The 23523-nt window shown below is 36.9% G+C and overlaps 1 protein-coding gene and 1 non-coding gene across 5 annotated transcripts in view; one reads left to right on the top strand and one right to left on the bottom strand.

The window, feature by feature from the left end:
- The window catches only part of MTFR1 (mitochondrial fission regulator 1), an 86016-nt gene that overhangs the window by 32208 nt on the left and 30285 nt on the right, over positions 1-23523 (top strand). For all 4 annotated transcript variants that reach the window (XM_060127619.1, XM_060127622.1, XM_060127620.1 and 1 more), the window contains exons 3-4: positions 1592-1690; positions 9630-9745. In XM_060127619.1, the coding sequence (XP_059983602.1) occupies positions 1592-1690; positions 9630-9745 (215 nt within the window). The remainder of the gene's footprint in view (positions 1-1591; positions 1691-9629; positions 9746-23523) is intronic.
- On the bottom strand, positions 12343-12449 carry LOC132508439 (U6 spliceosomal RNA). The gene has a single exon (XR_009536578.1). It is a non-coding gene; the product is annotated as a U6 spliceosomal RNA (small nuclear RNA).

The following is a 23523-nucleotide window of genomic DNA, read 5'->3' on the forward strand; positions in this document are numbered from 1 at the left end:
AAAATTGAAGTATAGTTAATTTACAGTGTTGTGTGAGCTTCAGATATACAGCAAAGTGGTTCAGTTATACATTTATTTGTATTTATCTGTTCTTTTTCAGATTTTCTATTATAGGTTATTAAAAGACCTTGAATATAGTTCCCTGGGCTGTACAGTAGGTCCTTGTTATTTATCTGAAACTTTGACCATATTGATGATGAGAATTATATGAGCAGAGGCAGATGCCAGAGGTATTATATATACCCCATGATCCTCACTTTGATTCATACTGTTAACCTTAAATTGGATTTGATTGCTAAAATCTAAGAAGTCAGATTGCTTCTATGCTCGTTTTACAAGTTGTGCATGCTTTTAGAATGGTCTAAAGGTCTAGTTAGGGTTATGTGTTGGAGCCATGGCTGTTTACAGTAACATTGCTTGGTCCAACTGTTTACAGTAACATTGTTTGGTCATACTGTAATTCCATTCTTTAAATTACAATGGGCATGGAGTGACTTTAAAAAGGGATCAGTATCCATTGCTCAGAATACATGCCAGCTGATTTGGTACTATTTATTTAATAGTTTTAGGATGCAGTTGAATATCTCAGTTGAATGAATTAGTAAATAGTCATATCATTCTCATTCTTTTTTTTCCAAATTGCTTTTAATAGTATACCACCTCTCTTTACCTCTTCTGTCCAGGCTTTCAGGTATAGCACTCAAAACAGATGGATAGTTTTTCTCTTTAAGGAAAGAGCATATACTTGGGGAGAAGTTTCAAGGTACAATTTGTAATGCTTTAACATTCTGCCTGTGCATTTTTTGTTTGCTTTTTGCTTTGAGGTTTGTGTTTGTTTTTGCTTTAAGCATAGCATAATGTCCTCTGTGTATTATGATTTCATCTGAAAAATTCTGCTCATTAGGGTTATCACTAGCCTATTTAGTACTTTTGTATAAATTAGGAAAAGACACCTTTCCCCTGAGACAAGGCCTCACAAGTACAACTGGATTTTGGCCCCCACTCACCCTTGGCCAGGCCTTCTTGTGTAGCAAACAAAATGCAGCATCCTGCGTCATACAAATTCAGATTCTGAACTTTGTACTGATTTGCATTTGTTTTGAAAGTCTATTGTAAGTAGCTTGTAGTTTTGAAAAACTTACAGATAAAATTCTAAAAATATAGCAGAGGAGATAAAATAGTTTCCTCTGCAGAGTAGGATGAAAACCTAATGAAAACAGATGAGTTTTTACTCCTAATATAATTTTATTTTACAATTACTAGTAGTTCTTCTTTTTTTTTCTTCCTTTTGGCCATGCTACACGGCTTGTGGGATCAGATCCCCAACCAGAGACTGAACCACCAGGGAACTTCCACTAGTTGTTCTTTTACATTTTTATATAATGCCTTACATTAAACTTTATTGCATTAGTAACAACCTGCTGTATATATTCTTTAATTTTTAATTGAGAAGTATTAGCTCATTTCCCATAACATAGAGCTTTGTGATCCCATAATTAATGTGTCAGCATGTCATGCAATTAACTGTCCAGTGCTTTGTATTAACAGTTCTGTAAGTCTTGTAATTAAACTTTTGGTTTTTCCTACTTAGGTACTTTGGTCTGGGAAGCCATATGGTTCATCTCGAAGTATTGTAAGGAAAATTGGTACTAATTTATCTGTGATCCAGTGTCCAAGAGTTCAGTTTCAGGTACTGTACTTTATATATTTCAGATTTTATATTAATATGTGCATTGGTGATGTAAATAGGCCAGACAGCTTTAAAAGTACTTTTTGAACCTCTCCCCACTATTGATGCTGCTATCAATAAAATAAAAGAGGATAAAAACCACGGTAAAGTCTTTCTAATTTTAGTTCCTCTGTGAAGTGATTATTCAAGCTCTGTAAGACATTTATCCTTAAGAATACATACAGACTTAGAAGCATATAATAAGCCCAGCAGTTGTTAATTCCCAGATGACCTTGAGCATTGTCTTCTAGCACCAAATCAGGAGTAGCTCAACTCTGCTTGGAGATAAGTTCCTATTTTCTTGATTTGGGTTTTTGTTCCTTACGGTTGTTTTAGTGTGAGACATGTTTCACATAGCTTTATTCTTGTTTTTCAGTAATTCTCTACAGTAGTAATAAGAAAATCTTTTAGTTCAACGTTTAAGTATATAAAGTTCAGCAGATAATCTATACCAATTTTAAATAATAGATTAGCATGTGAAGTGTGGAAGATAAGTTTAATTCATAATTCAGAAGGTCAGAAGTGCCCCTGCGAGCTTATTAGATGTCTTACTTATAAATCACTCCTCCTTGTAGAGAGTTAAAAATCTGTTTCTAAGTAAGTGGTAGAAATGACCATTTGTTCAGGTTCACTAACAAGGTAGGTCATTGTTACGCCCACTTGCGGATTGACTGGCAAGACCTTTGTGCATCAATCTAGAGATTGACAGGTTGGAACTTTGCAGAAGTAATTTTTATCAAATGATGGGCTTTTTAAAAAAACCACAGTAGAGAAACCTATGATAGTAATTCTCTCAAGCACAATTTGAGAATTCAGTTCACTGAGACACCAATTGCTGATTGCTTTATTTGCCAGTTTCCTTCAAATAACTATTGTGTTAACTAAGATTTAGTAACTTTTCTTCTGATTGCTCCATTTATTCCATTAAAATTTTATCTGTCTGCTTAACCTTGTTGCAGGAGAACTTGCTTCAGCATTTGTGTTCACATAGCTAGAGATGTATGAAAGGACGTGGAGATAATCCAGCATTTTCTGGTAGCAACCCAAATCTGCCTTGACAGTCAGTGGGCCGAAGTACTAGGGCCAAGTTCATTTTCTTGGCAGGATTTTCTTTCTCAATGTTATTAGTCACTTAGAAGCATCTGAGCAGAATAAGAGTTTTAGGTTTAGTACAGAAGCTGCATTTGAAAAGAGAAATTAACATAAAGGAGAGGAGTAGAGGTAAGAGGAATGTTGGTGACCTACTTGAGAATGTAGTAGAAAACAGAAGACATTTGTTTATAGTGAGATTTTTTACTTCCAGGCAGTTTTGCAGCATGCTGCGTCTTTTCAAATTCAGCATCACTCTTAAAGTGAGTGTTTTATCTGCTACTTATTTAGATATTTTCAATCTGCTGTCATTCTTCTGTATCTTCTGTTTTTTTAAATTAATTTTTTTTTACTACATCTATCAGAAATATAAAAAATGTAGAGTCTTCAAAAAATATAAGGGATGCCGTTTAAGAGTAATAAAATTGACAATTCATTTTTGCTATTTTTTTTGGCTCATTTGGAGGTTTGATTGATATGGAATGTATTTGGACTGTCCAGGAGTCCAACATGAGTAAATACTGCTATAGAAAGTCTGGAACTGGGGAACCACCATGGGACCCAGGGAGGGAGAGAAAAGTTGAAATAGATTAAACTTGAGAATGAGGTGTTCATGGGTCAATTCAGAAGCAGGAGTTAGTAGTCAAAGCCAGTCCTTTGTTGTCCTGGGTGATTTCACTGTCTTTTGGAACTTAGTCTCATATTTTCTTTTCTTCCTCTGCTCCTGTAGACTTTCACTTCTATTCCTTTTCTTGTACCCAGCACTCAGTAGGCATCACCTCAAGTTGGTCGCCCTCACAACAGTTTCACCTCCAAAATCTTAAGCCTCAGTGTGTTCCTTCTAAATCACACCATCTTTTCATTGTTGTCAGCTGACCCATATATCTGCAGACAAGGAAGACTCACATAAATGATGGGCAAGACAGGCATGTTACTTTGTGTTTTGAGGGTTAGACAGGATACCATGCAAAGCCCTGAATATTGTAACTGGTACATAATTAGTGCACAATAAAAGTATGCTAGTGGTGGGACTTTATTGTTATTGCCACCTTGCAGCAGAATAGCAGATTAACTTACTTGGTTGTCTAAGTGAACTCCCTGGTTTTACAGATTGGATTTTTTTTTTCTTTTGGCCGTGCCGCTTGGCATGCGAGCTCTTTACTTCCGCGACCAGGGATCAAACCCGGGCCCCCTGCATTGGAAGCCTGGAGTCCTAATCACTGGACTGCCAGGGAATTCCCGAAACTTTTGCCTTTTTTTTTTAAACAAATTGGATTTCTGTGTATTTATAGGTTCACAAATCAGAACACAGATCAGCACATTTATTTACACCTTCATCCAGTTAATGGGCCCAATGAATATTGGGCTGGGAATAAAATGAGGTAATGAACGTTAAAAAAAAATCATATAAAAGCACTCAATGTTTATTTGCTCTGTTTGTTGGAATGGAGTTCAGAGGTTTTGATTTGCAGTGGTTCTCAATACTGGCTGCATAATTAAATCACCAGGAGCTTTAAAAGATTAAAATATCCACGCTCAGGCCCCATCCTCCAAGGCCCCAGCCTCCTCGCAAAAACACTTACAGAATGTATAAAGAATATAAGGTGTCATCCAAGGCTTACTAAATCCGAATTTCATATATTCGATTTTTTTGTTCATTTGTTTTTTAAAACCTCTTCAGAAGCTTCTTATGTAGCCGAGTTTGAGGACTTCATTTACAGATTGTGTTTTAGTATTTTGCTAAAGAAAGTTTACAGTAGTAACATAATTATCTATTGGCAAATTATGAAAGTAATCACTAAAACACCTTTGGGGTCATTTTTATAAATTTCAAATTTTATGAGTTAAAGAAAAACATGGAACTTAAGTGTGGCTTATTGGGGTAATAAATACTACACTTAGAAAAATCTAAGGCAAAAAAAAAAAGTGCTCCTGCATACCATCAGATAAGGGGAGGGTGGGCCCTGTGCTACAGTAGTTTGAATCCCTGCTCAGTAACTGGCAGAACTCTGGGAAATTTAACCTGGATTACCTTTTTTTCCTGTGGAAACCCTGCCCCAGGCCATTTTCTTAGATTGCTAGGAGTGATTGTTGGAATTGGTGGTGGAGGGAATGTTCTGTAACCAAACAAGTAATGAATAAGATTCTCAATGAAGTCCACACACTGTGACTAAAGGTGGAAGTAAAACAGCTGCCTGCCACCTGGCAGCCCATCTTTATTCAGCAAATCAACTTGAAATCCATGCATTATGTTAGGTGCTGTTGGTCAGTGGTGAACCAAACAGACACGATCTCTACCCTTACTGGGATATGGTTCAGTGGGAGAGATATTAAGCAAGAAAATATGCTAATAAGCATAAAACTATAATTTGTACTAAGTGCAGTGAAGGAAAAATTGGTATAGCATGGGGAGACTAACAGTGGTGGTCTGGGAAGGCATCCCTGGAGAAATGACAAATAAGGATTAAAAAGAGCCAGCCCCTCAGTGAGTTAGGGAGAGGGATGGATGTGAGGCAGTGTTGGCAGAGAGAACAGTAAGTGCAGAGGTCCTGAGGCAAGACAGAAGTTACTGTTGAGCTAAGACAAGGCCCCTCTGTCAGGAGCTAGTGAGGTGGGAGACGTAGTGTGGTATCATGGTCTTTGATGTCTGAGCCATCTGTGGATAAGTACCTGGATTCATACTAAAATTCATTGTTAAACTTCATATTTTTCCCAGTTACTGTCTGATAATCTGGACTATGCTAGCATGTGATGTCATACATGTGATGTCATACCATTTCTTGATATTTTTAGCTATAAAATGGCCCTTAAGGGTAACTGAATCCAGATATATATGCATTATGTTTTATAAATTTGGTAACATGGCATAGTAATTTGAAGCCCAACCCAGTAAATAACTGTTTGTGATGTTTTATTCATTCTCAGTAATTGACTTCTTACAGACTTGTTTTTCCATGGAGATACTGTTACTTACCTTCCTGGGTTATTTTGAGAGATACACCCACACATTTCCTTCCCTCTTGTCTCTCTGGTCCTTTTTCTTCTCCCTATTCTCCCCTCACCTTCCTTCCCTCCCCCATTCTAGGTGTGTCATGAATAGGAAGGGTTAATAGATGCGCAGTTTTTTTAAAGTGACCACATTACTCAGCAATATTAGTGCCTGTCTCAGCTAGAATATTTAGTTTGGTGTTCTTTACTCAGGTATACCTCTTGGCCTATTGGTGTCACTGTATGTCACTATATTAAAATGCAGAAATTCTGCTTTTACTTTTTCTTACTATGACAGGAATTGGTAGAAAAAGAGGAATAATTAAATCTGTAATTAAAAATCTAGAAGTTATTTTACTGTGTTGCTTTTAAGAATACGTGTTTTGCATTTGGCTGTAAACAAAAGGTGGTAAAATAGACTGAGTATATTTACTGTTACACCGTTTTTGGCAAGAAACTGAGAGAATCCTAGTTCCCGGTGCCAGTGTGTTTATTTTATGAAAAGTCACATGAGGACAAAGTGAGCTCTTCTAATATTTTATTCTAAGTATCTCAACTTTTGTACAAGCTTTATATTTTTCTTTTATGCGTTTTATTAAATAAATCAATTTCTTCAGTGTAGTTTTACATTATCAGAATATTTAAAATTACCTAAAATTCAGTAAAATTCTAGAAATATAATTGAATCTTGGATAATTTAATTGTTTCAACTGTTGATTTGAATTTCTTAAGATCAGTAAAAATACAATGCTCTTACTGAATTTTGCTCTGAATGAAATGCTTTTCTTTCTGAAAGGAATTTGGATACTGATAAATCAATAAGCACTAATTTTATTTTAAATTTTATAATGCCCTTGATTTTGAAAAAAAAAATTTCTGTCGTTTTTTTTTTCCCCCCCTACTAACAATAGCTGTGGTAGGACAGGACCTTGCTGGAACCTTCAGTAAGTTGACCTTTTCTTTTTCAAACTTCCCATCCATCATCCATGCATGTCAGTAGTGGTGTCTAAATCATACCTCCAAGAATTCCATGCCCTCAGTCCCCTTGCCTACACTGACCTCACCTAAACTAGTACTTTACTAGGTGAACTGTACTTTCTGTTTCATTCTTATGCTACTGAGTGCCCATTTCGGCAACAACTGAAGTGGCCTTTTAAAAAAATTAGATTTTTTTCAGTTTTATTTTGTTTTTTGTATGAGTTTCCCTTCTTTTTTGGTGGCATAAATCACTGTTACAATGTAAGTACGTGACTTAAATACTAAAACTACTTTGTTTTGTGGTGCAGGATGTCAATTAGAAATGATACAGGTATTATCAATTCTGGAATTGGTTCCTGACAGTATCATTAACATTTTCATCTCATTGAGTACATGTTATAGACATGGTATTATTTCAGTGATTAAATATAATCAATGCTCAGTAAGATTACAGACTAAGTCCATGGAATAATTGTTTATTTTTTACAGTTTGTGCAAAAAGCAACATTTCATGTTTAATATGCAAACTGTTACAGATGTAAAATTGAGAAATATTGTATGATCTTTACATTATAAAATAAAATACTTTGAAAGGCTGTCACAGAGTGGGTTTAACTTATATTTTTGAGTATTCTTAGAAAAGTATTTTGCTTCCTTTTATGAACAAAAATATCTGGGAAGAAAACAGCAATTTTTGTAGCTTTTATGGGAAGGTAAGAAGTCTTAAGGTCAAAACTAGATTTTTATTTATCTTAAATATACCTTTCTTCCTACCAACTAGTAAGTGTATTGGAACAAAATTTTATTTTCTAAACAAAGAGTTAGGTAACCAAATTGATCTTCATGAACTAGCACCTTAAGGAAGGGACCATTCAGGTTTTACCTTTATGATTTGTCACTTGTACAAAATAGCCCATTAAATACTGTATTTTCTAGGAGCTTCCACAGAGCTTGGGGGACCTTCCTGTTCCCGAATCTCCATGTAACCCACTTAGAATCTCCATTTTATAATGTTACGGGAGTATTAATATACCATTCTGTTCTTAGTAATGGATAGCAACAGAATATTGCCAGATTCACAGGCTCTTGAGATCAGATGTGATGCCTAGTTCATTTATATTATTTAAGTTGTACAGGATACCAATTTACTGAAAACTATTTTTTTATTGACTTATTTAGATAAATTTCTGAAACATATAAGGGAGAAGTAGAAAAATCTTCTTTTTGGTTTTTCTTTGATCATATCCCTTGACAATGTACTTGCTGAAGCTTATACTTTTTTTCTCTTCTGACCACAGTTACTCCACTGTGTGCCTTAAAACACTGGTATTTTTTTTTTTTGCGGTACGCGGGCCTCTCACTGTTGTGACCTCTCCCATTGCGGAGCACAGGCTCCGGACGTGCAGGCTCAGCGGCCATGGCTCACGGGCCCAGCCGCTCCGCGGCATGTGGGACCTTCCCGGACCGGGGCACGAACCCGTGTCCCCTGCATCAGCAGGCGGACTCTCAACCACTGCGCTACCAGGGGAGCCCAGAACGCTGGTATTTTGAAAGCTTTTTCATCTTAATTCCGTTATTAGTTTTTTTGTTTTTGTTTTTGCCCAGTATTAAGTCCTTAAATCTCTACTCTTCTAATATACTTGTTTTCTTTCTTTCCTATACCCCCGTCCTTCCCCAAAGCCAGAATTTAAGGCATTTTAAATACTTGATATTCTTAGTATCTTGTTAAAATGTCAGTTTTCTAATACTACTCTATGAAGTTGATAATGTTAGGTAATTATGGTATCTGAATGCGTGCACATACCAGGAGCCAATATGTTTAGTTAAAATTTTATTCTTAATATTAAAGATATATTATTTAAAAATTAAAGATACATTATTTAAAAATTTTAACCATATTAGTATTATGTGTTTGTATGGTATATTTTACAGTTGAGGAACAAGTGTTATTTAAGTGTAGCTTCCAAAAGCTTCATCTAGCAATGATAATAGTAAGAAGGTTCAAACAAAGCATGGGTTACTGTAGAAGCTTTCTGATAAATACATGTAAATCTCTTTGGCCTCTTAAACGTTTTTCTTCAATTAAAAAGTCTGCATTTTCTTTTTTATTTAAACCTTACTTCAACTTGTAGGAAGTATTACATTAATCTGATAACTATTATTCATTGGCCATCTGGCTCTGAGGCATTATTCTTATAACAAAACAAATTTAATTCAATTAAGTTATTTTTCCATTTTTTGAAGGTCAGTTTCAGAACTTGCACGCTTTTTCTTTGTTATATTTATTTCAGAATATTCTGTTCCTTCATCTAGGTGTTTAAGGTTAGCTAGAGAATTCTGTTCTGCTATTTGTATTTTTGGTTCTTTAATATAGTTAATACTTTAATTTAAAAATCAAGAGCTCTAATGATATTTGAAAATGTATTTTCATTATTGTAACAGTGTATCTATATAATATCCATTTAAAAATATTCCCAGATTTAGCACAAATTGGTCACTATACTTTTTACTAAATCTCTTCAGAAAAGAACTGATTTATAATGTTTAAATTCTAAAAATTTTCTTAATGTTTTAGGATGAATAGAGGTTTTTTTTTTTTAATGAGTCTCATTTGACCTGTAAAATAAAAATTGAATGAGTTAAATTATAATTCAGAGATTGCATGCACTATTAAACAACAGTATAACATAACTAAAGGTCTCTTTCATGGAGACCTTCAGTGGAAATGCTAGAAACTGTCCATGTGTTTGTAACGCTAGAGCTGATGATTTTCCTTAGGTAAGAAAATGTTTTATTCTACCATTTTGGTGCTAGATGAAGAACTTTGCCTATTTGTAACTTATAGCTTACCAGCCCTACAACAGAATGGAGCCCCAGACAGCCAGGAGAGGATGCAGTGGTGTCTTTTGCTGATGTTGGATGGTTAGCCAAAGAAGAAGGAGAATGTTCAACAAGACGAAGGTTAGTCTGGATGGCTATCAGAGCTGAGATGCGGTATTTAGTATTTTAAGATGATACATGTACAGTATTTCCTTTTATTAGCCTAATTTGATCTCTAGTAACCCAGTTCTTTTTTTTTTTCTGAGTGGTCATCTTTTCTGTTCATTTTAAACACTCAGCTGGTATTTGTAAAGTTCTTAAGAGACCTGTAACTGTGTCCTAGTCCTTAAGAATTACAGAATTCCTTGCCCTCCGGAAGTTTACATTCTAAAATGAGAAATCAGAAAGACCTATCATAAATACGTTTAGATAAGTAAGTAATTCTAATGGTCTTATTGAGGCAGAGGAATCACCGTGGATCATATTAGGAAATTTGTATAGTCAAGATAGTTTTTTTTTTAATAGATCTTCATTGGAGTATAATTGCTTCACAATACTGTGTTATTAGTTTCTGTTGTACAGCAAAGTGAATCAGCCATATGCATACATACATCCCCATATCCCCTCCCTCTTGAGCCTCCCTCCCACCCTCCCTATCCCACCCCTCCAGGTCATCACAGAGCACCGAGCTGATCTCTCTGTGCTATGCGGCTGCTTCCCACTAGCTAACTATTTTACATTCGGTAGTATATATATGTTGATGCTACACTCACTTCACCCCAACTTCCCCTTTCCCACTCCGTGTCCTCAAGTCCATTCTCTACATCTACGTCTTTATTCCTGCCCTGCCACTAGGTTCATCAGTACCCTTTTTTTTTCTTAGATTCCATATATGTGTTAGCATACGGCATTTGTTTTTCCCTTTCTGACTTACTTCACTCTGTATGACAGACTCTAGGTCCATCCACCTCACTACAAATAACTCTGTTTCGTTTCTTTTTATGGCTGAGTAATATTCCATTGTATAAATGTGCCACATCTTCTTTATCCATTCATCTGTCGATGGACATTTAGGTTGGTTTCATGTCCTGGCTTCAGGATGAGTTTTGATTCAAAGGAGACAGTATGCAAGAGTTACAGAAGTGCTTTCATTTATTTGATAGAGCCTGAGTAAATTATTGACTACTCTTCAATCTAATAAACACCTATTCAGCTTATTCAACTCTTCTTATTAGGCATCAAGGATACATAGATAAAATAAGACACAGTCCCAGCTTTCCAGGAATACTTGGAAATACTTGCTAGAGGAGATTACAAAACTAAATAAGAGTGATACTGGAAAGACTACTAAGTGAATACAGAAGGCCACTGTGGGATGAGAGGTTCAGCAAGGCTTCTCAGGGGGGTAGATGATAGAGCTGAGTGCTGAGGGGCAGTAGGAGCCACTGAGCTAGGAAGGCTGTATTCCAGGTAAAATGAATGTGATTAAAGGTACTAATCAGGAGGCCACATGGCATGTTCAGGAAACTCCAAATGGCTCCATGAGGCTAGAGAGTGGCAGGGAAGGGTAAGCTGTAGGAGAAGAATATGGAAAGTAGGTCGAGATTTAAAGGTCATACATGTTAGGCTAAGAAGTTTATACTTTTTCCTGAAAGCACTGTAGAGCGGTGGAAGAAATTTAAGCATCATAGTAATAATATCAAATTTGTATTTTAGTTAAATTTCCTTGTAAACACTGTAAAGAATAGAAGGGAGCCAAGTCAGGAAATAGGCTAAATAAGAGATGATAAGAGTGTGACTAAATTAAGAAACCGACAGAAGGCATGGAGAAAAAGGACAAAATCAAGGGATACTCAGAAGAATGTTAAACTTTTTTAAGAACCTTTTTGGGTATTGGGGTTGAGAAAGGAAGAGTCTAGGATAACCCCCAGGTTTTTGGCTAGGATATGAGAATGGTGGAACAATTAATAAGAATATAGGAAAACAGATTTCTTTCTGGAGGGTGGGAGTAAGAGGTAGTCCAATGTGGAATATGCTGTGTTTGAGCTTCCTGTGGGACGTTGACATTGCTCTAGAGACAGTTTATGTAGCTAGATATTGATAAAGAATGCTTGCACTTCAACATGTGGATAGAATGGCTGGTACCCAGAGTACTCAAGGAGCATATATAAGACATGAAGAGCATTTGTATCCTGGATAAAGCTGGCATTTGGGAGTAAATCAGGAGAAAAAAAAGAAAGAGAAAGAAGGGACTCCCCTACCTGCCAGAAGTAGCTCAAGAGGCGGAAGGAGAACCATCAGAGAGTGTTGTCATGGAAGCAGAGGTAGGAGATCTTCAGGGAAGTAGAGTAAACTTCCATCAGTGTCAGATACTTAGAGGCTAGGTAAACCAAAAACCTAGCAAGTTTCCATTTTGTTTTGCATTTGAAAGATTATCATTGACTTTAGCTAGAGAGTAATTTCATTTGAGTGGTATTAGCTGAATAAAATAAGAATTAAGTAATCCAAGAGCAAAAAAGGAATTTGATTTGAATGACAAGTAGGAGTGAGGACATAGCAGTAGATGAACAGACCAGATTATTGCAGGATTAGCAGGTAAAGAGCCTTTTTTTTTTTTTAAGTCTTTATTGAATTTGTTGCAATACTGCTACTGTTTTATGTTTTGGTTTTTTGGCCGCAAGGCATGTGGGATCCTAGCTCCCTGACCAAGGATCGAACCCGCAACCCCTGCATTGGAAAAAAATATGGAATGCTTCACGAATTTGCGTGTCATCCTTGCGCAGGGGCCATGCTAATCTTCTCTGTATCGTTCCAATTTTAGTATATGAGCTGCCGAAGCAAGCACAGCCTTTATTTATTTTTTTTCTTTCGATACGCGGGCCTCTCACTGTTGTGGCCTCTCCCGTTGCGGAGCACAGGCTCCGGACGCGCAGGCTCGGTGGCCGTGGGTCACGGACCTAGTTGCTTCGCGGCATGTGGGATCTTCCCGGACCGGGGTACAAACCCGTGTCCCCTGCATCTGCAGGCGGACTCTCAACCACTGCGCCATCAGGGAAGTCCTAGCCTTTCTTTTTTAAGATGTTTATTTTATTTTTTTGATTAAACTTCTTGAGATAATTGTAGATTCTTCACATGCAGTTACAAGAAAGAATACAGAAGCATTTCCTGTACCCTTTACCCAGTTTTCTCCAGTGGTAACATCCTGCAAAACATGGTACACTATCACACCTAGGATATTGACACTGGTTAAGTCAAGATGCAGAACATTTCCATACTACAGGAACCCCTCCTGTGGCCCTGTTATGGCCACACCCACTTCACTTCCATCTCTAACCCCTCCTTAATGGCAATCACTTATCTGTTCTCCATTTTCACAATTTTGTCATTTCAAGATAGTTATATAAATTGAATCATACAATATACAACCTTTTGGGACTGGCTGTTTTCACTAAGCATAATCTCTAGTGATTCATCCAGATTGCTGTGTGTATCAGCAGTTCCTTCCCTTTTAGTACTGAGTAGTATTCCTTGGTATGGATGGACCACATGTTTAACCATGCACCAGTTGATGGACATCTGGATTGATTCCAGTTCTTGGCTTTTATAGGTAAAGTTAATGTAAACGTGTACAGGATTTTGAGCCAGCATAAGTTTTCATTTCTCTGGAATAAATGCCCATGAGGGCAATTGTTGGTTTATATGAGTCATAAGGTAGTTGCATGTTCAGTTTTAAAAAACTGACACACTATTTTCCAGAATGGCTGCATTATTTTACATTCCCACCAGCAGTGTCTGGCTAATCCAGCTTCTCTGCTTCCTCACCAGCATTTGATGATGTTACTTTTTTCCTTTTTTTTTTTTTGGCCATTCTAATAGGTGTGTATTGTACATCTCATTTTAATTTGTGTTTCCTTATTGGCTAATAATGTTGAACATCGTTTCATATGTTTGCCATCTTCATATGCTTTTGAATAAAATGTCTCTTCACGTCTTTTGCCCATTTTCTAATTTGGTTTTCTTTTGCGAGTTCTTTATATATGCTAGGTATGAGTCATTTTTCAGAGGTGTGGGTTTGTAAACATTTTCTCCCAAATGTAGGGCAAATAGGACAAGTTAAATCTTATCTTTTCATCTATTTAACAGGGTCTTTCACAGAGCAAAAGTTTTATATTTTAATTCGTTTGTTTTTCCCTTTTACGGATCATGCTTTTGGTGTCAGTGTAAGAACTCTGTGCCTATGTTAGATCCTTTGGATTTTTCTCCTGTTTTTGTTTTTTTCAAGTTTATAGTTTTATGTTTTACAATTAACTTTCTGATTGTTTGTCTGGTTTTGGTGTCAGAGTAATACTAGCTTCAAAAAATGAAGCTATCTATTTTCTGAAGAGATTGTATAGAACTGGTGTTAATTCTTTAAACATTTAGGAGAATTATCCAGTGAACCATCCGGACCTGTTGATTTCTTTTTGATGAGATTTATTTATTTGTCTGTCTGTCTATCTATCTATTTATACATACAGAAAGGCATTTTATTTTAAACATAGCAGTGTGTACCTGTCAATCCCAAACTCCCAGTCTATCCCTTCCTCCCACCCTTCACCACTGATAACTGTAAGTTCATTCTCTAAGTCTGTGAGTCTGTTTCTGTTTTATAAGTTCATTTTAGATTCCGCATAAAAGCGATATCATATGATATTAAGTGAAGTAAGCCAGACAGAGAAAGACAAATATCATATCTGTCTCTGTCTGAGTTACTTCACTTAGTATGATAATCTCCAGGTCCATCCATGTTGCTGCAAATGGCATTATTTTATTCTTTTTATGGTTGAGTAATATTCCATTGTGCATATGTACCACATCTTCTTTATCCATTCATCTGTCGATGGACATTTAGGTTGCTTCCATGTCTTGGCTATTGCAAACAGTGCCTGCAGTGAACACTGGGGTGCGTGTATGTTTTTCTCTGGTTATATGCCCAGGAGTGGGATTGCTGGATCTTATGGTAGCTCTATTTTTAGTTTTTTTAAGGAACCTCCATACTGTTCTCTATACTGGCTGTACCAATTTACATTTCCACCAACAGTGTAGGAGGGTTCCCTTTTCTCCACACCCTCTCCAGCATTTATTGTTTGCAGATTTTTTGATTGAGGGCCATTCTCACTGGAGTGAGGTGATATCTTACTGTAGTTTTGATTTGCCTTTCTCTAATAATTAGTGATGTTGAGCATCTTTTCATGTGCTTCTTGGCCATCTGTATGTCTTCTTTGGAGAAATGTCTTCTTAGGTCTTCTGCCCATTTTTTGATTGGGTTGGGTGTTTTTTTGTATTTTGAGCTACATGAGCTGCTTGTATACTTTGGATACTACTCCCTTTCTGGTTGCTTCGTTTGCAAATATTTTCTCCCATTGTGTGGGTTGTCTTTTTGTTTTGTTTATGGTTTCCTTTGCTGTACAAACACTTTTGAGTTTAATTAGGTTCCATTTGTTTATTTCTGTTTTTATTTCTGTTACTCTGGGAGACTGATTGAAAAAGATATTGCTGTGCAATTTATGTCAAAGGGTGTTGTGCCTATGTTTTCCTCTAAGAGTTTTATAGTGTCTGGCTTTACATTTAGGCCTTTAATCCACTTTGAGTTTATTTTTGTGTAGGGTGTGAAAGAATGTTCTAATTTCATTTTTTTACATTTAACTATCTGGTTTTCCCAGTACCATTTATTGAAGAGACTTTTCTCCGTTGTATAGTCTTGCCTCCTTTGTCATAGATTAATTGGCCATAGGTGGAATTGAGTTTTGGCGTGTTTTTAAAATTATGAGTTCAAGTTCCTTAATAGTTATGTGACTGTCTTAAGAATTTCATATTGGAAGAGATGTAGTAGTTTTGTATTTTTCAATTAATTGGTCCATTTCATCTAACTGGTTAGATTTATGTGTATAGAATTGTTTGTAGTATTTCCTTATTATGCTTTTGATAGCTACGTGGTCTATAATAATATATCCCGTTTCATTCCTGATGTTAGTAATTTATGCCTTCTCTTTTTTAAATATTTGTCAATTTTATTAATCTTTTCAAAGAACAAGCTTTCTCTTTCATTGATTTTTCTTTTTTTTCTTTTTTTGGTTTTCAATTTTATTGATTTCTGCTCCTATTATTTTCTTCCTTCTGCTTACTTTTGAGTTTATTTTGCTCTTTTTCTAGGTTCTTTGGGTGAGAGTTGATATTATTAATTTGAGACTTTCTCTTTATTTTGAATTTTATTTTATTTATATTTTATACAGCAGGTTCTTATTAGTTATCCATTTTATACATAGTAGTGTATATATGTCAATCCCAATCTCCCAATTCATCACACCACCACCCCAGTCTCTTATTGAAGAGACTTTCCTCCATTGTATATCCTTGCCTCCTTTGTCATAGATTAGTTGACCATAGGTGTGTGGGTTTATCTCTGGGCTTTCTATCCTGTGCCATTGATCTGTATTTCTGTTTTTGTGCCAGTACCATATTCTCTTGATTACTGTAGCTTTGTAGTATAGTCTGATGTCAGGGAGTCTGATTCCTCCAGCTCCCGTTTTTTTCCCTCAAGACCGCTTTGGCTATTCGGGGTCTTTTATGTCTCCATACACATTTTAAGATTTTTTGTTGTAGTTCTGTAAAAACATGCCATTGGTAATTTGATAGGGATTGCATTGAATCTGTAGATTGCTGTGGGTAGTATCGTCATTTTTGCAATGTTGATTCTTCCAATCCAAGAAAATGTTATATCTCTCTATCCGTATCATCTTGAATTTCTTTCATCAGTGTCTTATAGTTTTCTGCATACAGGTCTTTCGTCTCCCCAGGTAGGTTTATTCCTAGGCATTTTATTCTTTTTGTTGCAGTGGTAAATGGCAGTGTTTTCCCTTAATTTCTCTTTCAGGTTTTTCATCATTAGTGTATAGGAATGCAAGAGATTTCTGTGCATTAATTTTGTATCCTGCAACTTTACCACATTCATTCATTAGCTCTAGTAGTTTTCTGGTGGCATCGTTAGGATTCTCTATGTATAGTATCATGTCATCTGCAAACAGTGACAGTTTTACTTTTCTGATTTGGATTCCTTTTATTTCTTTTTCTTCTCTGATTGCTGTGGCTAGGACTTCCAAAACAATGTTGAATAATAGTGGTGAGAGTGGACATCCTTGTCTTATTCCTGATCTTAGAAGAAATGCTTTCAGTTTTTCACCATTGAGAATGATGTTTGCTGTTGTACATGGCCTTTATTATGTTGAGGTAGGTTCCCTCTATGCCCACTTTCTGGAGACTTTTTATCATAAATGGGTATTGAATTTTGTCAGAAGCTTTTTCTGCATTGAGATGGTCATATGGTTTTTATTCTTCAATTTGTTAATATGGTGTATCACATTGATTGATTTGCATGTATTGAAGAATCCTTGCATCCCTGGGATAAATCCCACTTGATCATGGTGTATGATCCTTTTAATGTGTTGTTGGATTCTGTTTGCTAGTATTTTGTTGAGGATTTTTGCATCTATATTCATCCGTGATATTGGTCTGTAATTTTCTTTTTTTGTAGTATCTTTGTCTGGTTTTGGTATCAGGGTGATGGTGGCCTCATAGAATGAGTTTGGGAGTATTCCTTCCTCTGCAATTTTTTGGAAGAATTTGAGAAGGATGGGTGTTAGCTCTCTAAATGTTTGAGAGAATTCACCTGTGAAGCAATCTGGTCCTGGGCTTTTGTTTGTTGGAAGATTTTTAATCACAGTTTCAATTTCATTACTTGTGATTTGTCTGTTCATATTTTCTGTTTCTTCTTGGTTCAGTCTTGGAAGGTTATACCTTTCTAAGAATTTGTCCATTTCTTCCAGGTTGTCCATTTTATTGGCATAGAGTTGCTTGTAGTAGTCTCTTAGGATGCTTTGTATTTCTGCTGTGTCTGTTGTAACTTCTCCTTTTTCATTCCTAATTTTATTGATTTGAGTCCTCTCCCTCCTTTTCTTGATGAGTCTGGCTAATGGTTTATCAATTTTGTTTATCTTCTCAAAGAACCAGCTTTTAGTTTTATTGATCTTTGCTATTGTTTTCTTTGTTTCTATTTCATTTATTTCTGCTCTCATCTTTATGATTTCTTTCCTTCTGCTAACTTTGGGTTTTGTTTGTTCTTCTTTCTCTATTTCCTTTACGTGTAAGGTTAGGTTGTTTGAGTTTTTTCTTGTTTCTTGAAGTAAGCTTGTATTGCTATAAACTTCCCTCTTAGAACTGCTTTTGCTGCGTCCCATAGGTTTTGGATTGTCGTGTTTTCATTATCATTTGTCTCTAGGTATTTTTTGATTTCCTCTTTGATTTCTTCAGTGATCTCTTGGTTTTTTAGTAACATACTGTTTAGCCTCCATGTGTTTGTGTTTTTTACATTTTTTCCCTGTAATTTATTTCTAATCTCATAGCGTTGTGGTCAGAAAAGATGCTTGATATGATTTCAGTTTTCTTAAATTTACTGAGGCTTGATTTGTGACGCAAGGTGTGATCTATCCTGGGGAATATTCCATGCGCACTTGAGGAGAAAGTGTAATCTGCTGTTTTTGGATGGAATGTCCTATAAATATCAATTAAATCTATCTGGTCTATTGTGTCATTTAAAGCTTGTGTTTGCTTATTAATTTTCTGTTTGGATCATGTGTCCATTGGTGTAAGTGAGGTGTTAAAGTCCCCCACTTTTATGGTGTTACTGTCCATTTCCTCTTTTATAGCTGTTGGCAGTTGCCTCATGTATTGAGGTGCTCCTATGTTGGGTGCATATATACTTATAATTGTTATATCTTCTTCTTGGATTGATTCCTTAATCATTACGTAGTGTCCTTCCTTGTCTCTTGTAACATTCTTTATTTTAAAGTTTATTTTATCTGATATGAGTTTTGCTACTCCAGCTTTTGATTTCCATTTGCATGGCATATCTTTTTCCATCCCCTCACTTTCTGTCTGTATCTCCGTAGGTCTGAAGTGTGTCTCTTGTAGACAGCATATATATGGGTCTTGTTTTTGTATCCATTCAGTGAGCCTGTGTCTTTTGGTTGAGCATTTAATCCAATCATGTTTAAGGTAATTATCGGTATGTATGTTCCTATTACCATTTTCTTAATTGTTTTGGGTTTGTTTTTGTAGGTCCTTTTCTCTTGTGTTCCACTTAGGGAAGTTTCTTTAGCATTTGTTGTAGAGCTGGTTTGGTGGTGCTGAATTCTCTTAGCTTTTGCTTGTCTGTAAAGCTTTTGATTTCTCCCTCGAATCTGAATGAGATCCTTGCCAGGTAGAGTAATCTTGGTTGTAGGTTCTTCCCTTTCATCACTTTAAGTATATCATGCCACTCCCTTCTGGTTTGTAGTTTCTGCTGAGAAATCAGCTCTTAACCTTATGGGAGTTCCCTTGTATGTTATTTGCTGTTTTTCCCTTGCTGCTTTCAATACTTTGTCTTTATATTTTTGCCAATTTGATTACTATGTGTCTCGGTGTGTTTCTCCTTGGGTTTCTCCTGTATGGGACTCTGCGCTTCCTGGACATGGATGGCTATTTTCTTTCCCATGTTAGGGAAGTTTTCAACTATAACCTCTTCAAATATTTCTCGGGTCACTTCTCTATCCCTTCTCCTTCTGGGACCCCTATAATGCGAATGTTGTTGCGTTTAATGTTGTCCCAGAGGTCTCTAAGGCTGTCTTCATTTCTTTTCATTCTTTTTTCTTTATTCTGTTCCACAGCAGTGAATTCCACCATTGTCTTCCAGGTCGCTTATCCATTCTTCTGCCTCAGTTATTCTGCTGTTGATTCCTTCTAGTGTATTTTTCTTTTCAGTTATTGTATTGTTCATCTCTGTTTGTTTGTTCTTTGATTCTTCTAGGTCTTTGTTAAACATTTCTTGCATCTTCTCGATCTTTGCCTCCATTCTTTTCCCGAGGTCCTGGATCATCTTCACTATCATTATTCTGAATTCTTTTTCTGGAAGGTTGCCTATCTCCACTTCATTTAGCTGTTTTTCCGGGGTTTTATATTGTTCCCTCATCTGGTACATAGCCCTCTGCCTTTTCATCTTGTCTATCGTTCTGTGAATGTGGTTTTTGTTCCACAGGCTGCAGGATTGTAGTTCTTCTTGCTTCTGTTGTCTGCCCTCTGGAGGATGAGGCTATCTAAGAGGCTTGTGCAAGTTTTCTGTAGAGCTGGCTGTTGCTCCGGTGGGCAGAGCTCAGTAAAAGTTTAATCCGCTTGTCTGCTGATGGGGTGGGGCTGGGTTCCCTCCCTGTTGGTTGTTTGGCCTGAGGCAATTCAACACTGGAGTCTACCCGGGCTCTTTGGTGGGGCCAGTGGCAGACTCTGGGAGGGCTCAAGCCAAGGAGTACTTCCCAGAACTTCCGCTGCCAGTGTCCTTGTTCTCATGGCGAGACACAGCCACCCCCAACCTCTTCAGGAGACCCTCCAACAGTAGCAGGTAGGTCTGGTTCAGTCTCCCCTGGGGTCACTGCTCCTTCCCCTGGGTCCTGATGCGCACACTACTTGGTGTGTGCTCCCTGAGTGGAGCCTGTTTCCCCCAGTCCTGTTGAAGTCCTGTAATCAAATCCTGCTAGCCTTCAAAGTCTGATTCTCTAGGAATTCCTTCTCCCGTTTTCGGACCCCCAGGTTGGGAAGCCTGACGTGGGGCTCAGAACCTTCACTACAGTGGGTGGACATCTGTGGTATAAGTGTTCTCCAGTTTGTGAGTCACCCACCCAGCAGTTATGGGATTTGATTTTATTGTGATTGTGCCCCACCCCCTCCCCTCTCATGTGGCTTCTCCTTTGTCTTTGGATGTGGGGTATCTTTTCTGGTGAGTTCCAGAGTCTTCCTGTCGACAATCTTCCTGTCTATGATTGTTCAGCAGTTAGTTGTGATTCCGGTGCTCTTGGAAGTGGGAGTGAGAGCGTGTCCTTCTACTCCACCTTCCTGAACCAAATCCTCTTTTTCTGATGTAAGCATTTAGTGCTGTAAATTTCCTTCTCAACATTGCTTTTAGCTGCATCCCACAAGTTTTGATATATTTATTTTAATTCAGTTCATTGTATTTTTAAATTTCCCTTGAGAAAACTTCTTTTAACTGTTGAAGTTAGAAGTTTGTTGTTTGGTTTCAAAATATTTGGAAATTTTGCTATTATTTTTTGGTTATTGAGTTCTAGTTTGATTCTTTTGTGGTCAGAGGACATAAACTGTACAGTTGATCCTTGAGTAACACAGGTTTGGACTGTGTGTTCCCACTTATATGCAGATTTTTTTCTGTAGTAAGTACTATAGTCCTACACAATTTGAGGTTGGTTGAATCTGCAGGTGCAGAACTGTGGATACTGAGGAACTGTAGATATAGAGGGCGGACTATAATTTATATGCAGATTTTGGACCACGGGGAGGGTTGGAGCCCCTAACCCCTGTGTTGTTGTTGAAGGGTGTATTTCCATTTTTTAAAAAAAATTTTTTGGGGTTTTTTTGTTTTTTTTTTTTTGCGGTACGCGGGCCTCACTGTTGTGGCCTCTCCCGTTGTGGAGCACAGGCTCCGGACACGCAGGCTCAGCGGCCATGGCTCACAGGCCCAGCTGCTCCACGGCATGTGGGATCTTCCCGGACCGGGGCACGAACCTGTGTCCCCTGCATCGGCAGGCGGACTCTCAACCACTGTGCCACCAGGGAAGCCTTGTTGAGGTTTTTTTAATGGCCCAAGGATATGGGCCATTTTGGTTTATGTTCTATGGGTATTAGAAAATAATGTGTACTCTTGTTGTTAGTGGAATGTCCTATAAATGTTAAATAGAAGTTGTTGGTTGATGGTGTTGCTAAATTCTTCTGTATCATTCTTGATTTTCTATTCTAACAGTTGTTGAAAAGGGGGTGTTGAAGTCTCCCACTGTATTTGTGGATTTGTGTATTTTTCCTTTCTTTTCTGTCAGCTCTTTTCATTTTTTGGAGGTCTCTTGTTTGGTGCATACATATTTAGGCTTGCTGTGTCTTTTATCTTTTTACTGTAATATAATGTCCCTTTCTGTCCCTGATAATTTTGTTTGCTCTTAAGTCTACTTTATTTAATATTAATGTAGTCAGAACTGTTTGGTTGTTTTTTGGTTAATGTTTGCATAATATATCTTCTTCTATTCTTTTACTTTCATCCTGCTGTTGGTATTTGCCTTATATTTTGAGATGCTTTTTTGTTGGATCCATATATATTTACAATTGTTATATCTTCTTGGATTGATCCCTTGATTATTATGTAGTGTCCTTCTTTGTCTCTTGTGACAGACTTTATGTTAAAGTCTATTTTGTCTAATAAGAGTATTTCTATTGCAGCTTTCTTTTGATTTCCATTTGCGTGGAATATCTTTTTCTGTCCCCTCACTTTTAGTCCATATGTGTCCCTAGGTCTGAAGTGCGTCTCTTGTAGACAGTATATTATACGGGGCTTGTTTTTGTATCCATTCAGCCAGTCTGTGTCTTTTGGTTGGAGCATTTAATCCATTTACATTTAAGGTAATTACTGATACATATGTTCTTATTGTCATTTTGTTAATTGTTTTGGATTTGGTTTTGTAGGTCTTTTTTCTTCACTTCTATTTTTTTGTTTTCTTGTGATTTGATGACTATCTTCAGTGTTATGTTTGGATTCCTCTTTCTTTTTTGTGTGTATATCTATTGTAGATTTTTGGTTTGTGGTTACTATGAGGGTTTGGTATAGCAAAACCTCATAGTATGTGTATACAAGACTGTTTTAAGTTCCTGCTCTCTTATTTCAAATGCATTACCAATATCCTGCATTTGTACTCTCCTCAAGATTACTAGCTTTGATATCAGATTTGTGTGTGGATGATTTCCTACCTTTATTGTATTTTTGTCTTTACTGGTGAGCTTTCCCATTCGTAATTTTCTTGTTTGTAGTTGTGGCTTTTTCTTTTCCACCTAGGGAAGTTCCTTTAGCATTTGTTGTAAAAGTGGTTTGGTGGTGCTGAATTCTGTTAGCTTTTGCTTGTCTGTAAAGCTTTTGATTTCTCTGTTGAATCTGAACAGGAGCCTTGCTGGGTAGAGTATTCTTGGTTGTAGGTTTTTCCCTTTCATCACTTTAAATATATTATGCCACTTCCTTCTGGCTTGCAGTGTTTCTGCTGAAAAATCAGCTGATAACCTTATGGGGATTCCCTTGTATGTTATTTGTTGCCTTTCCCTTGTTGCTTTTAATATTAATATTTTCTCTGTGTCTTCAATTTTTGTCAGTTTGAATAATTTGTGTCTTGGTGTGTTCCTCCTTGGCTTTATCCTGTATGGGACTCTCTGTGCTTCCTGGACTTGGGTGACTGTTTCCTGTTCCACATTAGGGAAGTTTTCAGCTTTATGTCTTCAAATATTTTCTTAGGCCGTTTCTCTCTCTCTTCTTCTGGGACCTCTATAATGTGAATGTTGGTGTGTTTCATGTTGTCCCAGAGGTCTCTTAAACTGTCCTCATTTCTTTTCATTCTTTTTTCTTTATTCTGCTCTGCAGCAGTGATTTCTACCATTCTGTCTTCCAGCTCACTTATATGTTCTTCTCCCTCATTTATTCTGCTATTGATTTCTTCTAGTGTATTTGTGATTTCAGTTATTGTTCAATTGTTTGTTTGTTCTTTACATCTTCTAGCTCTTTGTTAAGCATTTCTTGTATCTTCTGAGTCCGTGCCTCCATTCTTATTCCGAGATCTTGGATCATCTTTACTATCATTACTCTGAATTCTTTTCCAGGTAGATTGCCTATCTGCACTTACCTTAGTTGTTCTTCTGGGGTTTTATCTTGTTCCTTTGTCTGGAACATATTCCTCTGCTGTCTCATTTTGTCAGTCTTTCTGTGTTTGCAGTCTCTGTTCTGCAGGCTGCAGGATAGTAATTCCTCTTGCGTCTGG

The sequence above is a fragment of the Lagenorhynchus albirostris genome, chromosome 17 (assembly GCF_949774975.1).
Source record: "Lagenorhynchus albirostris chromosome 17, mLagAlb1.1, whole genome shotgun sequence".
NCBI classification, from domain to species: domain Eukaryota; kingdom Metazoa; phylum Chordata; class Mammalia; order Artiodactyla; family Delphinidae; genus Lagenorhynchus; species Lagenorhynchus albirostris.